This window comes from Falco rusticolus, chromosome 6 (genome assembly GCF_015220075.1).
Source record: "Falco rusticolus isolate bFalRus1 chromosome 6, bFalRus1.pri, whole genome shotgun sequence".
Taxonomy (NCBI): Eukaryota; Metazoa; Chordata; class Aves; order Falconiformes; family Falconidae; genus Falco; species Falco rusticolus.
Genome location: NC_051192.1, coordinates 35,106,902 through 35,122,081, shown reverse-complemented (window position 1 = coordinate 35,122,081; position 15,180 = coordinate 35,106,902). Strand labels below are relative to the sequence as shown.

Genomic DNA, 15,180 nt, shown 5'->3' with positions numbered 1-15,180 from the left:
TTCACAGTGACCTTATGTCGAGATTTCTGTGCCACCCCTGCTTGGCAGCTCTGTGCTGCACAGAAAAATGCATGGCTCACCCATGACTGCATGGAGCTTTCTGGTTTAGGTGTACGATGGTTTAAGTAAGAGAACTTCATAGCAGCACACACCACAACACCTCACATAGCCTGGTACTGAACTTTTCAGATTTCAGATATTTAACTGCAAGCAAAGCAGTTGCATGATTTTTGTTTGTTTTAAAAGGAAAAATGAAATGCAAGTTAAACTCATACTAAAATTGATCTGGTCACTTGTGACACAAAGCAATTATAATTCAAATCATATCCTTCTATGAATGCAGACACAAATGACAAACCTAAACAGTATATATATATGCATTTACAGGTTATCTTATAGTTGCCGTGGAAGGAAAAAACACAGTTTTGTGTGTTGTGTTACAGATCCTGCCTACCAATTCAAAACTAATACCAAGGCAGCGAGTCCCATCTCATCGGCGGGTGCCAAGGCACTGAGGCGGCTGTCCCTGCTGCTATTCTTGCTGCTGTCCCCGCCGCCAAGGCCGCCCTGCTCCAGCTCCCGCTGGTTGGCAGAGCGTGACCTTGGGGCTAATGGTGGCTGGTTTAAGGCGCAGCAGCTCCGAGGCGGCTCAGTCACCTCGTGTCCTCGGCCGACGCTATCAGCCGCCGTGGTTTTTGTGACGAGAGCTTGCAATTAAAAAAATAAACCATTTTTGTATATGAAAAGTTAAACCAAGCACAGAGTAATGTTGCGATCCAGTGAAAGGGACAACGTACAAAGCAGACGCTGAACACGTTTCTTGGTTTTCTTGCCGCCGCGCTGCGTTTGCAACACGGCGGTCCCGCTCGCCACCCCTACGGGAGCCGCAACTCGCGTGTGCAGCCCCGCTCACCTACTCGGGCCCGAAGCCGCGGCACCTTTTCGCCAGCTGCCCGATTTCCTTGCAATGCCTTAACACAACCCCAGCGGCACCACCTAACGCGGCGTCTAACACCAGGCGGGGCGGCCGGCACCCGCGCCCGGAGGCCGCTCGGTCGCGCCGCGCCGCTGAGCGGCCGCTGCCGGGGGCGGCGGTGCCCGGGCCGGGGGGAGGGGCGCGGCCCGGCGGAGGGCGGTGGCGGCCCCGGGCCGCAGGAAGCGCTGCCGTCACCCGGCCCTGCCCCGCCGCGCTGCCGGCGGGAGGCTGGGCCGCGCCGGGCCGGGGCCGGGCCGCCCGGCTCCGCCTCGGCGTCCGCAGAAGGGATGCGGCGGCGCTCGCCATGAACTGGCGGTCCGGCTCCCGCGGCGTGGTGCTCACCGCCTACCACCCCAGCGGCGGCGGCGGCGCCCCCGGCAGGTGAGCGGCGGCGCGGGGAGGCCGCCCCGGCGGCAGGTGCGGGCGGCAGGTGCGGGCGGGGGCCGCGCGGCGGGGGCTGCGGGCCGCGCCGCGGGGGGGAGCGGAGCCGGCCGGGGCGGGAGCTGTGGCGCGGGGCGAGGGGCTTTCTCCGCCCCGGGGCCGGCAGGGTTTCCCCGTTTCTGCGCTTTGTTCCGCGTCCTCCCCGACGGTCTTTCCTTTGGTTTTGTCACCGCTCTCTCCAGCAACTTGCGCACGTCGTGGCAGCCGCAGGCGCTGCGCGGGGCTGCCGGGCGCCGGGCGGCGTCACCGTGCTCGCGGCTGAGAGCGGTCCCGCGGCCGCCCGGCCGGTGCCGAACCCCCGCTGCTAGTGCGCGGTGCGCGATCGGGCCTGCAGCGCCGGGGGGCTGCAGGGTGCCCGGGGCGGCGCTGCCCCGAAGGGTGCTGCCCGGGGGCGGAGATGCTGCCCCGCGGGGTGCTGCCCGGTGCTTCGCGGGGAGCTGCACCCCAGAGTCTGGGAGCGGGCAGTTTGCGGGATGTGGCGTGTAGTTTTTCATGCAACCTCTTAGTGCTTTACTGCTTTGTACTTTGCATTATTATTATTATTTTCTTTTTTTTTTAATGTGGTAAACGGAAGGAGGGTGCAGGTAAGGGCGAGATAAACTCTTTAAAGCACTTTGTGTTTTGCTTAGAAGGTGAAACTGACAATGGGCAAAGAAGCCAGCTTCACTTGTACGAAGGCTGAGGCCTCACGGCATGTGTTTGATACAGGCAGAAGCACTACTGGCTTTTCTGTTGCCATGACCAGAGAGGCTGCTGTGTGGAAGGGAGAGTTTTGTCTTTATGGCCCATTCAGTCTTGCTTCTTCCTTGCTGAAACTGTCAACAAATGTCCCATTGATAAAGACAGGACTTTAATGCTGAGAAGCCAGCTGAAACCGGGAAGGTATTGAAACTGGCACGCTGGTTCCATGTGTCCATAGGAAGAGTGTGTCTGATCAAAGAGATTATAGTCTGATTAAAAGAAGGTAAAAGGAAGTCCAGCGTGTCACGCGGGACAAAAGATAACTGATGTGTCACACCGAGAGTCCGTGGCAGAGGCGAGAACTGAACTAAGAAATACAGCCTACCCCGTCTTTGAACCACAAAGCCATTCCTTTCTTTTTGTTGAGGTACTTCCTTCCCCATAAGTAACATTATTTGTCAACCCAGCTCTAAGTCCTGATGTCATCTTAGCTACGTATATAAGGGCACTGCAGATCTAGTTGTTTACTACTGAATGCAAAATGTGTGCATTTTTGCAAGAAATCACAAAATCCACCACATTCTCTGTTATGATTTGTAGTGGTTTTACTCTTTGTACCTCTCCTCAAACTTCCCATGGAGCAAGGGCATGATAAAAACCACTTTCCCTGCTCCTTGGGATAATTTCTGAATAAGGAGGTGTGCACCTGTAGACTATTAAGATTGGTTCCCCCCTTTTAACGCGGGGCTGCCTGGATACATGGCTGTAAGCTGCAGTTGCTCTTAACCCCCCAAGACCCCAAATGCATGAGCACAGTTATGGGGGCCCCTCTGTGTCCTAGAAACTTGTGTCTCATGCTAATGCTACAGCGTTAGGAGCAGTGATCTCATCATCCCTCTTCCTCTTCAGCTGCTTCTGGGGACAGCCTCCTGGGTAAACTGAGACATTACCATGCAAGTAATGGTGATCCTTCACAAACTGTTCTGATGTGGGATTAAGGGAGTGCAGGGGGGAAATAAATGTGAAAAGCAGTCTCATTTCTTTAATTATAACAATAAATATGTATGTTAAAGCTGCACAGGACAGGGGATTCCCACAGTTAGTTTGCCTGAGTTCCGCCCCTGGCAGTGTTACGGCTTTCCAGGCTATGCACATTTTGCCACGTAGATCATCAAAATTAAGATCCTAAAGGACACCTCTCTGCCTCTCTGCTGTACCACCCTGAATTTGGGTCTCGGTCCTGTCTCTCCCATTTTCATTAACCAGGATCTCAACTCCATGGTCCTGATTTATCTGTTCCTTGCTACCCTGGATCCCTAGTGTTTTCCCCCTTCTGAAGTGAGAAAGGTTGGGAATATTAATGTCATGGGGGCAGGGAGGGAGAAGAATGGCCAGTTGTTACTTTTTGGTCTTTTTAAAAATAAACAAGGAAACTTTTCTGAAACATTGTAACATTCTGTGGGATTTTTTCCCCCCATTTTTCTAACTGCTTCCCTCCTTCATCAACATTCCTACCAAGTGCAGAGATATTTGATAATAATGCCCAAACCTGTACCATTCGGACATGTTTTGTGGAAATAAGTTCATTATGCTCTGCACAGTGTGCAAGTGCACTAGTTCTGCAGTCCAAATGCTGCATATTACTACTGGGGTGATATTGACCATATTTTGCCTTTTCAAAAAATAACTGAGAGCAACTTTCAGTATCTAGGTCAGCATCTCTGCTAATTTGAAAACTCAGATTTTTAACAGGCATCAGAATATTAGGAAGCCAGTGTAATATAGTGCCAGCTGTGAGGAAGCAGCCCTTTTGGAAAGATTAATAGGGAAACTATGTCGAACTATTCTTTTCATAGCCATTCAAAATAGTGCGTGTTAGAGATTGCTTTGTCTTTGCAGTGTTGGGGAAGCGTGGCACTGGTACATCCTGGAAAAAGCGATACATTGACTGCTCCAAACGAAGTGGCATCTTAGGAAAGGGCTATACTTCCTAACCATTTATTTTTTCATTCAGGCATACAAGAAGTCTTGCTTTATAAGACTTGAGAATTTTACTGATCTAATAGATTGCTGAGCTACTTTTCTGGGGTTTTCTTGGCCCTTCAAAGGCACAATAAGGCTGTGAAATATTTCCTTTAGGAAAGGCTTGCTTTACCACTGGTTTACTAGGCTAAAATCTAGAACAGCCTTGATGCGATTACTTCCAAGTTTGACAATTTAGGAATATTGCCTTGATAGTGGGGATGCACAGAGTAGCATCAGAGCTGTCCTCTTTGCCATAGAGAGGTTTATTTTACATTTTACTTTAAAGTAACTGTTTAAAGATAATATCTTCATATAGTGTAGATATTGATTGTGGGTGACTTCAGTAATATACCTAAGTATTTATTCAAGAACTTCCTTAGAGAAATCACAAAGGCAGATTACCCACTATCAAATCCAGTTTTAGTAGCTCTCTTTTCCATATCGCTTCAGTTTTCTCACTTCCCAGTTTTAACCCATTAAATCCACTGGTGCTGTATTGGCTGTCATGCTGCTTGCATTTTGCTGTCCTTTTCTTTCTGAGGTCCATGCACAAGCTTTTAAATTTTTTCTTGTTTTTCCCATTAAACCATTTGTTGTTATATGGACCGTGGAAAGTACAAGTGAATCAAACAGGTTTCAGTCCAAGACCCTGTATCAGTGACTGCTTGTAGGCATGTCAACCTCATGCGCATGAAATCCACACCCTTAAGCGCAGGCTTCCAGTGCCATTTAGGTTCCTTGCTGGGGAATTCTACTCCCATCTACAGTGGCAGAAAGGACTGCAGGTCCTGTGTCACATTTGCCAGACACATGTAGGCATTTCAGATAACAACAGTCCTCTTATATGGCTGTGTGGGCTTACCCTCAGGCAGTCAAATGCCATCCAGAGAGTCCTTTACAGGACTATTTCTGTCCTGTAGAGTAAGTGAATGTGTGTGTGTATGCATATATATATGTGTGTGTGTACCAAACTTTTTTTTAATGTGATTATAAGGTTAAGATCAAGACTGGAGTATTCAATGGATGGGGAATAGGATATAGCAAAACTAGAAGTAAATGCATACAGAGTGCATGCAGAATGAACTGCATGCATACCAGTGCATGAGGGAAATGGACTTCTGCTACAGAGTATTTTTAACAGCCAAACCTGAAATGCAAACTGAGTAATAGATGAATGATTTTAAATGTGGTGGCCACTGGAGGTTGGCTTTGCTTTCCTCTCCATACCTTTCTCCTATCTGAGATGCTGTTACTCTGTATTGTCTCCTGTGCTGCACTGGACTCGTCATGTGAGTCACAGCCTCCCTCTATCTGTTTCCAGTGAATCAGTGTGCTTGCTCACCAGGAGCCAGCACGTGCACTTTTGCTGCCACTTCATGTATACTCCTTCAACTTACATAGGAAGACCAGTTTGAGTTCTGAGGCTTTGCAAGCCAGCGCCTGTTTAACATCATATGTCCCTAAAGGGCCTGTGAATCTTTGTACTGCTAATTACTTAGCTAATGACTTGTTAAGAAGGACTCCAGCATTTCGTAGAGCCTAGGACATGGCTCTTCCTCCTCAGAGGCCATGCAGTTATATGCACCTGCTCTTATCTGCACTATTTAAATCTTGTGTTTTGTTTGCCAGTAGTCACTTGCAAAATGAGAACAATGAGTTGAGCTTCCCTGAGATGGAAGTAAACCCCCGACCAGTTCTGGAAAGAGTGCTGTAACTCTCCCCTACTGTAAGAGAGAAGATTGCTGCTGCCTCAGGTCTCCTCTTTCAAGTGACACCTGCTAGCCAGGGCCTGTGGTCCACAAGTTTCACCATCCCACTTCATTACTGAATCCACATGACTGGGAGATGCCAGCTGAAGTTTGGATCTGGGTGGCAGTGAAACCAGGGGGCCTCAGTTGGGCTCTGTTGTAGAGAAGTGCCTTTTTTGTGGGTTATTGTGTAAGTCTGCATACACCAAAATACTTATCTTCATATGTCTTTATAAATATGGGCTTTACTAACTCAGTATTTAGTATTCACTGTGGGGATGGGTGACAAGTTAGGGGCATAAAGTACTTGGTGTTTTCTACAGACAGCTGTGGTCTAAATCACTCCTTCGCTGTTTGATCTCCCTGACTAAGAAAGAACATGATAGATGTCCTTTGAGCTTGGAAAAATGACAAAGACCTCTGCTATGAATTGCCCAAGATATATGAATTTTTTTCAAATGTTGACCATAATGGACGTTAAAAATCACACATACAAGAGGAGTTTATTCTTGTTTTACCAGATTAATCTGCCTTACTCATTGTTCAAATATTTGCTCAGTTTAATCTGAAGACTTAATAGCCAAGAAGAAATCTAGTAGTAAGCATGCATTCATGCCTTTTTTCAAGGGCAGTTTCCATCTCCGTTCTTTCAGAGAGAAAAAGCTCTCATTCCTTTCCCCCTCTTTTCCCAGCAGTGACTCACCCTTGGAATTGAAATCCAGTGAAATCCAGTATGAAGGACTAAAGCACTGTGAGGGATACATGTAATGCTCAGTGTACAAGCAACAAATTCAAAAGCTGATTACTCACAACTGACTTAAGTTGGTGGAGCCTTTTGCAATTTCATTTGCAGTCTGCTAGTACAGCACAGATGCCAGATTCTCCGTACCATCACAGCATTTGTTGTTTCTAACCCCTGTAACCTATCTTCTGTGATGCCAGTGTGGATGGCTCAGCCCAGTACCTTCTATGTGTTGCTTTGCCTCTGTAAAGCAAAGATCTATCATACTGCGGCTGACTTTACAAATTCATAGCAATCTTTTTATGTGCTAATTTTGCAGTCTTTACATGAGCACAGTCTTTAAATGCATTAGAAAAATCTTTCCTGCCTTGTATTTGCCTGCTAATTTGAATAGCGTTTATTGTCTGATGCCTTCCAACATCTTCAGATAGAGCTGACAGGCAACAATGCATCAAGTTGCTTTATTTAGAATTGCTTTTGTGTCTTTTGTATTTCATGCATGTACAAATACATAGTATACTGCAGACCCTTAATGTGTTGCTTAGTTACTGATGTATTACATCCCAGTAACTTGATCTACTGACAGCAAGATGTGGTATCCCAACATTTCCTTGATTCTGGATTCCTGCTTCCACCAGTTTGCACCTTATTTCTTCTTTGAATTTATCTTGCTCCTGCCTTTGGTTTTTGTATGTCTTTCCAATTGATTAAACAGCCTTCCTAGTGCCTGTTACCTATTGTCAAGCTGCTGCTCAATTTTATCTTGGGACGGAGCAAATAATTTTCTTTGAGTCTGTTTAGTCTGAAAAACCTTTTTGTGACACTTCTCTTCAGAATTTTCAGCATCCTTCTTTACACTTGCCCTGCTACTTCACTTCTCCTTCACACTCCAGCCTGAATTGCATGTGGTACTTCAGTGTCAGTCTCATGAGTGTCACCTATACAGGTAAAATAACTTCATTGCTGCCTGTTACCACCTCAGCCAATTGTAGATATTGCAGTCAAACTGTCTAGTTTTTCTAAGCATCCTGGTGGAGCACACTTGGTTGCATGTTCTTTCTGACCCCTAGATATGCTCAAGCTCTTCTTTTTCAGTGCAGTCCTCGTTATGTAGACTTGGTCACTGTTTCTTGCACTTAGGCATCCATTTAGCATCTGTCAGTAAGATAAAACAACGTTATTTCAACAAGTGCAGTTTACTAGGTGATCTAGATTATTCTATGTCATGGATGTAATTTGGTTTAGTGCCCTTTACTGTCAGTGAAAACAGCGTATTCAGTTCTACTCTGGGTCAGGCCCTTGCCCTTTACTGTCAGTGAAAACAGCGTATTCAGTTCTACTCTGGGTCAGGCCCTTAAACAGATATAAAATGAGAATAACTGTGCTGAATCAGTGGAGCTACATAGCAGAAAAGAGGAAAATCAGGGCCCTATATGCAGAATTTCTTTTTCATTTTAATGACATAGAATGAGATGTCATGCTTGTCTAGCTACAAGGAATGTGAAGCATAAAGACCTTTTGAACATTTTAATTATGGGCTTTGCCTTTTTTTTGCTTATGTGTGTACAAATCTAGATGATACGAAGCATATGCAATGTATTACTAGATGTGCTGTTATAAGCAAGCAGATTTTATGCAAAACCGGAATGTAACTGAACTTCTGATGAATGAAATGCCAGAGGAGCTGTGTAAGCCTGAACTCCAACATTCACTCTAAGTGTGGCATCAGAAGAATGTTTTTCGTTTCTCGAAGTTCTTTTTCTTTGAAGAGGAGAATTGTTGAACTTGTCTTCAAATAAGACTAATGGCATTTTCAGAGTGCTGATACTGGCCTTGATTAAAAAGTGCTGTAATCTATTGTTATTGCCCATATTTTACTCGTCTTTTGTAACTGTTACTGGTGAGGCTGGAGCTGAAACCTGTAAGGTTTTAAAAGGCTACTCACACATATTTTGGTAACATTTGCAATGCCAGCACCCTTCGCTATCATTACTGCTTTTTTACTAGAGTTACTGAGTGTGCGCCTTCATTTTTTTCCTATGTATCAGAATACTATGGCTGAACGGAGGCTGTAATTACAGCAAGTGATACAGCGAGGTGCCTGTTGTGGAGTGGTGTTGCAAATTCCTGTTACACATGGGTAACTGACTTTCACTCCAGACTCCTCAGTAGTAATTCTGCTTGGCCAGGGGAAGAAAAATTCCCCAGTTGTAAGTTTTGAGTACTTCTGATGTGTCAGTGGGCTGTTTTGTGAGGGCTGCTGGTTTTGCAATGAACCTGCCTCTGCCTTCGAGTCATGGTCTCAAAATAATCATGTTCAGGCAGGGAATGTAAATGTTTATAGCCAAATAAATAGGGGAAAAAATCAGTGGTTTTGTTTTTTAGTATTAGGATGTCTGAAAAATAAATGGATTTGATTTATTCCATAAGTACAATTTTAGCCATCATTTTCTGAGGTATATTTTTAGTGATACCCTGAGCAGTGTATGGGCTGAGCTCCTAAGCAACTGGCCCCTCTGCACTGCTGAAAGCTATGAATGTATTCTTTAGTCATTGTTTTGTGCCAGCTTTCTTGTATTACAACAGAATAAAAGCATGCACAGGAGCAGTTACTTACCTGGTCATACCTTCTTGTGAGGATAAGCTGCTTAATATTTCCCCTTTGTTCTGTGACTAGAGCATCCCAATCCTTTAGCCTAGAAATGCTTTCACAAGTATTCAGGGATTTTATCTGTCGTCTTTCTACAACACCCTTCTTTCCTAGGGAGGCTTCTTAGGCCAAAAGGTGACAATAAAAATGTATCAGAATGTTTCTTTTGTGGGGCTCCCAGTGTTGCTGGAAGACTTAAAATAGTTTGGGGTAAAGTATTTGAGGAGAAACAAATGTGAATGTTTTTAGTATGCTTAGAAATATGGTGGAAGGTGCATCACACATGAGAAAGCAACAAAGAAAGAGTAATGTTGTCTTCAGAACAAAAAAAATATCTTATCATGCATACTTAGTGCCAAACTGCAGCAGAACAGTTGGCATGTTTTGCTTGATTTAGCATCAGTACAAATCTTCAGTTTACCACTCCTCCAACTACCTCTTCCTCTCTGACAGTCCCCAAACCACCCAGCCAGCTTTTGCTCTGGCTTAGGGAAGTTGGATATTTTGACTTCACTTTAATATTTGTAAACCAGAAAAATACTTAAGAGGATGTGTAAGAATTGTTTCATCAGTGTTTAGTGATATGTACTTAGTAAAGTACATTGTTCAGGGTTTTTTATTATTTTTAATCTGTTGATTGGTTTTAGCTGATTTCTATGTAGTTGTCAGAGTGATAGTTGGTGGGACTGAAGGCCACTGATGAAATATTTTCTCTATCAAAAATTCTCTGCCTTTAATAAAATACATCAGCAAGGTCCAGGAATATACTATATCCAGAGGTAACTGGGAGCTTTGCCCTTGATTTAAGAGAGCACAAGGTTAGATTTTAGCTGTACAAACAAGCAGAAAGTTCTTGTAGTGTCATAGTCATATAATAATTGTGGTTATAGCTGTAGTTATGAGTGTGATCCCAGATACAAAGCAAGAGGCTTGGAGCAGTGACCAGAAGCCTCAGCTACTGAACAGCAGGGGAGCCCTGGTAAGTGCTGCCATACACAACAGCTGTGACTCACTGGCCAGTCACAGCAGGAGACCAGAGCTATGGTTACCATGGGCCAGTGGAAGATGTTTTCTCTCTTGGCAGTTGCTAAGAGGATGATAGATCTAACAGCTCTGTAGGGTAGCTTCTGGAGCCTCACAGCCTGATTCCCTTTGCAACAACTAAGTAAGGGAACTCTAGTAACGGTGTTATTGTGGAAATAGTCATCCCCATCATTATAACCCACTCAGAGGGTGGGCTTTCATGTCCTGCTAACCTTGTTCTGATGGCTTGCCTGTGTCATCTTCTCCTGAGAAGCCTATATTTCAGGCAGACTTGAGGAGCATCTTCTTGTTCCGTTGAAAGTATTATGCCAGGAGAGAGATGCCACACCATTTCATGAAACTTTCACCTCAGAGTGCCTCCTGAGGCTTGTCCTGAACAAGCAGTTTTGATGTGCAGTGGCAGTGGGTGCAGGTCATGGGCATACTAGGCTGAGAGAGGTGGAAGCTGAAAAGAGTGGGGACCACCACTGAAAGTAGCGTTTCCTTCCATCTCTCACCTACACCTTCCTAATGTGTTTCTTGCCCTGGAATTGGCATTTCTGAGCTGACTGAAGTAGGTGGACCAGGATTTAAAAAAACAAAAATCCAACTGAAAGCAGTATTTTTTGCAAGTGGTGTTTTCAGACAGATTGGTTTCTTAACCTAGGTCGGTAAGTGACTGCATCGGTGACAGTGCTGGCACAAAGGAAGTAAGGGCAACCCACAGGAAAGGGGGATTTAAGAGAACCCTCTGGCAGCCTACATCTGTGCCAGCTTAATGTGATTGTTATGGGGCTGCCATTTGACAACTCATTTTTATGAGTCCTAGTGCTGGCTATGGCCACAGCCTGTGAGAGAGGCTCGTCTGATATAATTTAACTCCATTGGTTCAGGTTCTTTAAAAAGGTAGTTGATGGCTTAACTTTGTACTGACAGGTTTTTAGTTAGTTCAGGTACAGCTTGTCCTTTAGCAGCCACTATAAAGCTAGTGTAAGCTTAATCTCTGGCTCATTTAGTCCTGATTCATACCGTTCAGTGATTCAGTCGTGTGCATGGCCTCTGCCTACAAAGGCAGGGTGTGATGCAAGAAGACGTGCTTGACATCCAGGTGCATTGCGCAGCAGGGAACACCTGCACTTCTCATACGGAGCTGCAGATAACCTGCTTTCCCCTCGCTGTCTGCACGTGGCATCGTGCAGCCTGCCTCGCCAAAAGAAACAAAAGCCCAGCTTGGATTCCCAGACACTGTAATGAGATAAATTAAAGTACAGTTTCTAAACTATGGTTGGTCGTCAGTTGATAAGCTTTTGAAAGGTTGCAGATCTGTGCGTTGTTTAAACACACCTTTCTTTGCTCTGAACTTTGCACCAGAGAGATTGCTTTGGTTTCATAGTGCCCAAGGTAGTACATCAAAACAGTATCGGGAATGAGAAGTATAATCAGAATAGCTCATATGATTTCCTATAGGAAATACAACCTAACTTTTCATCGCAGTACTATTTTCTGTTTTAAGGGTAAAAAAGAATAAGATATTAAATATCTAAGACATTATACAAACGACATTGAAAATGTTATGTACTAATTGAAATGTCCAAGAATCTGTCCAGTGACCCAAATTCTGCCTGCCTTCTCTGTTCAGACAAGGATATTTACACTGTGGGACTTGTTCCCCTTTGAGGTGAAAGCTAAGAAAAAGTCTGTATTTGTTTGATCTTCTTACTGTGGATGGTACATACAAGAACAAACTGAAACATCTTTTTTTTCTCATAGTAAGTAGGATCTGCTTATGAAAGGTTATGGGAAACTTTATGAGCGTCGTGCTGTGAAAGCTGGAATTTGGTACTTTATTTCAAATTAGAAAATGGCTTATGACGATGTATGGTATTAAAATCTGTGTGACGTGTCACAGTGTTTTGGTTTGTGGGCCTTGCTTGAGCTTTTGAAGTGATTGTTTAAGAAAATTTTGTCATCCTGTATTAGACATTTGCTTACATGTTTTGCTGAATTATTTGATACAGGTTTCACTAAACACAGACCTCAGTATAGATTGTTATAATTTCTCTCAATTTGAAACATATGTATATGTTTAATCTCTGACATTCAGATTAAGCATAAATTCTGTTTTTGTTGTATACTGTTGAAGAACTTGCTAAGTTAGTTAGCAGGTGAGATTTGGCAGCTAGCAGTTAGCTAGGGTGAAAAATGCATTTGGGGCCAGAGTGTCAGTCAGTACGTCTATCTGCACAGGACCATGCCAGCGAGAAGTGGGGCAGGGAACGGGAGGGGATGGGATGACAAAACACTCAGTGTAAGCAACCTAATATGACAATCTTTTCAGACCTTTCAAGTTGTGTATTATGATCTAAGTTTGTATGTAAAATTTTGTAAGAGCCTGGAGTCAGGCTTTTGGCTATCTTTCATCAGCAGGGTGTTTCTTCCCCTGTGAATGCTGTGATTCCTCCTGGAAACAGATTACGGGACTGTGCTGAGTGGCAGCTTTCTTGGGGCACATCTCCATTGCAGTGTGCTCAGACCTCAGCCCAGCATCAGCCAGACCCCGTCGAATAGCCGTGTAACTGTATTCATGTGGATTTGAGCCTAGGCTGAGAAACCAACTGTATTCATGTGGATTTGAGCCTAGGCTGAGAAACCTTTCTTTCCTCCAGTCTTTTGTTTCCTGTTTCTTTTTCCCCCCTGTGTGGGGTATGGTGTTGACATAAACGTATAACCTCTGGTTCAGACAAGGTTGGTGCCTTTTGTACTGTGCTCTGTTATGTTAGTCTACTGGAAGTTTTTGTACACCTATTTCTTTCTCACTCTCCAAGACTTCTCACATGGGTATTTTTGTATACAAATGTGATTAAACTTTGATCCAAAGGAGCTTCAATTGGATAAAGGCTATTTCTCCAAGTATGTTACCCTGCACAAATCACTAGTAGGAAATACTGTTCTTATTAAATAGAAAAATCAAGATTACATCTGCATATGCTGTGTTGGGAGGGGTTGCCTTCTTTATAGGTAAGGCAACAGCTAATCTTAGTGCCTGTACATGCAGATATTTTTTATGTAGGTGTATTGTTAAATACTTTTATTTGTTTTTACAGTGTATACTGACTTGTATAATTTTGTGTACAGCTATAGGTGTCATTCAGTTTGCTGGCTAGGAACACTCTTTAGTTGGTTGCTAGCAGTGTTGCTCTAGGCAACGATTTTTTATATAAAAACCTTTTTATTGTGCCACTATAGATTTCTTTCTACAGTTTTGATTTCCTTTAATTAAGACTGTAAGTTCTCTCTCTGGGTGGATTTCTTTCCTTCCATTTTATAATACAAATATTATCTAAGTATATATGGGTTTATATGAATAGGTGATCTGGAATTCTATGGATTTGATTTCTGTTTTCTATGGAATGATGGTTTTGTCACATCTGAGCACACATGTCATTTTCTAGGTATGCATATTAACCTCTTCCTTAAGATTTGTTTAATTTTCCTTTCATTTTGTTGTAGTCAACTTGCAAACTAGGATTGGGAGGTAAGAAAAAATTATTTTGGTTACAATTTGCAAAATCATCTATTAATTAATATCTCTGAAATACACTCAGAGTAGTGAAGGACTGCTTAAAACCTATTAAAATAGAAAAAGTTTTCTGTGTCCATCAGATGTACCACAATATTATGTGATCTTTGCAAAAAAACCCCTGTTCTTAAGAATATTTGGGAAGTCAGAAGTCTAGAAATGAAAAGTAACCAGATGTTTTCTCATTTTACACACCATTGTTTCAATAATTATAAAGGCTGTTGACCTGTCACTTTTATGGAAAACTCCAAAGGCGACATATTCAAGTAAGTTATTCTATTATACCACCACACTGTGGACATGAGAAGCTAATCTCAGTTTCTGTTTAAGTTGACATTATCGTACTTTTGTAGGACTCTGGAATTGCTGAACTTGTTTTGTACTTATCCTTAATTTTATTTTTTTTAGATGCATTCCTCATTTTTTAATTGAAAGATACATTTATGCCAATATATTCTTTATATCATTACTGAATATTTTTCTGTCTGGTTTTAAGAACTCTTACTCACCTGTAGTTATAGCAAGATTCTTCTGAAGACTGATGAAATTTATGTGAGTCAGAATATTAGTATGAAGTTACATTTTTTTGACTTAAGGTGGAAAATTAAAACTGTTCAGGGAAACATACCTTAAAAGTATAAGATGCTGTTGCAAGTCGGAGCAACGCTTTTGCAGCCTATAGTAACCAGTGCAGGAACTGAAGTATTTTAAAGCTTTGATCTTTATTGTTAACTATTACTTTGATTCTGTGGCTTGTGCTGAGCTAGCCAGAGATTATCCTTTGTCCCATTTCAAGCTGCTGCCATCACAGAAGCCATTACTAGTACTTTAAACAGTGAAATTATTTCCAATAACTCCCAAAGTGCTATGTAATCTTCAAGAGAAGGGCATTCATTTATTGATATATAAGCTGCCTTGTGGCTGGCCTCAGCGTGGCCACCATCACCTTAACGGTTTTCAAGCTCTGTGAGTCCATGTGCCATCCGGTCATTTTCCAACTGGTTTCCATCTGAGAAGGGTCGGAGACTGCTGCTGCAGTGAGGGGTCACAGGACAGTCAGCTGTGCTAGGCTACTAAAAGGGCATCCATATCCATTTAGTTTCTGAAGGAGGAAGCTTTTGTCCCTTACAAGCAGAAGAGGGTATTAGTTTGTCTTTTTCCATGACCAAGGATCCTCAGGCCACAGGTTTTGCTTTCTCAGAAGCACCTGCTTTGCGTGGCTGTCACCAAGTTGCTGCTAGGCAAGTGAGAGTTTACCTGCTCATTATCTGAGAGAGCTCTCCATAATACTGAGGAAATTGTTAAGATGCAAGC

The 15,180-nt window shown here is 43.4% G+C and overlaps 1 protein-coding gene across 2 annotated transcripts in view; it reads left to right on the top strand.

Annotated features, from left to right (window-relative positions):
• ARHGAP18 (Rho GTPase activating protein 18) overlaps positions 1-15,180 on the top strand; it is a 101,228-nt gene that overhangs the window by 31,104 nt on the left and 54,944 nt on the right. The window contains exon 1 of one of the 2 annotated variants that reach the window (XM_037392502.1): positions 1,182-1,357. The exons of the other annotated variant lie outside the window; for it this stretch is intronic. Within the exon in view, the coding sequence (XP_037248399.1) occupies positions 1,281-1,357 (77 nt within the window). The 5' untranslated portion in view covers positions 1,182-1,280. Of the gene's footprint in view, positions 1-1,181; positions 1,358-15,180 lie in introns of those variants that run through there. 2 annotated transcript variants of the gene reach the window in all.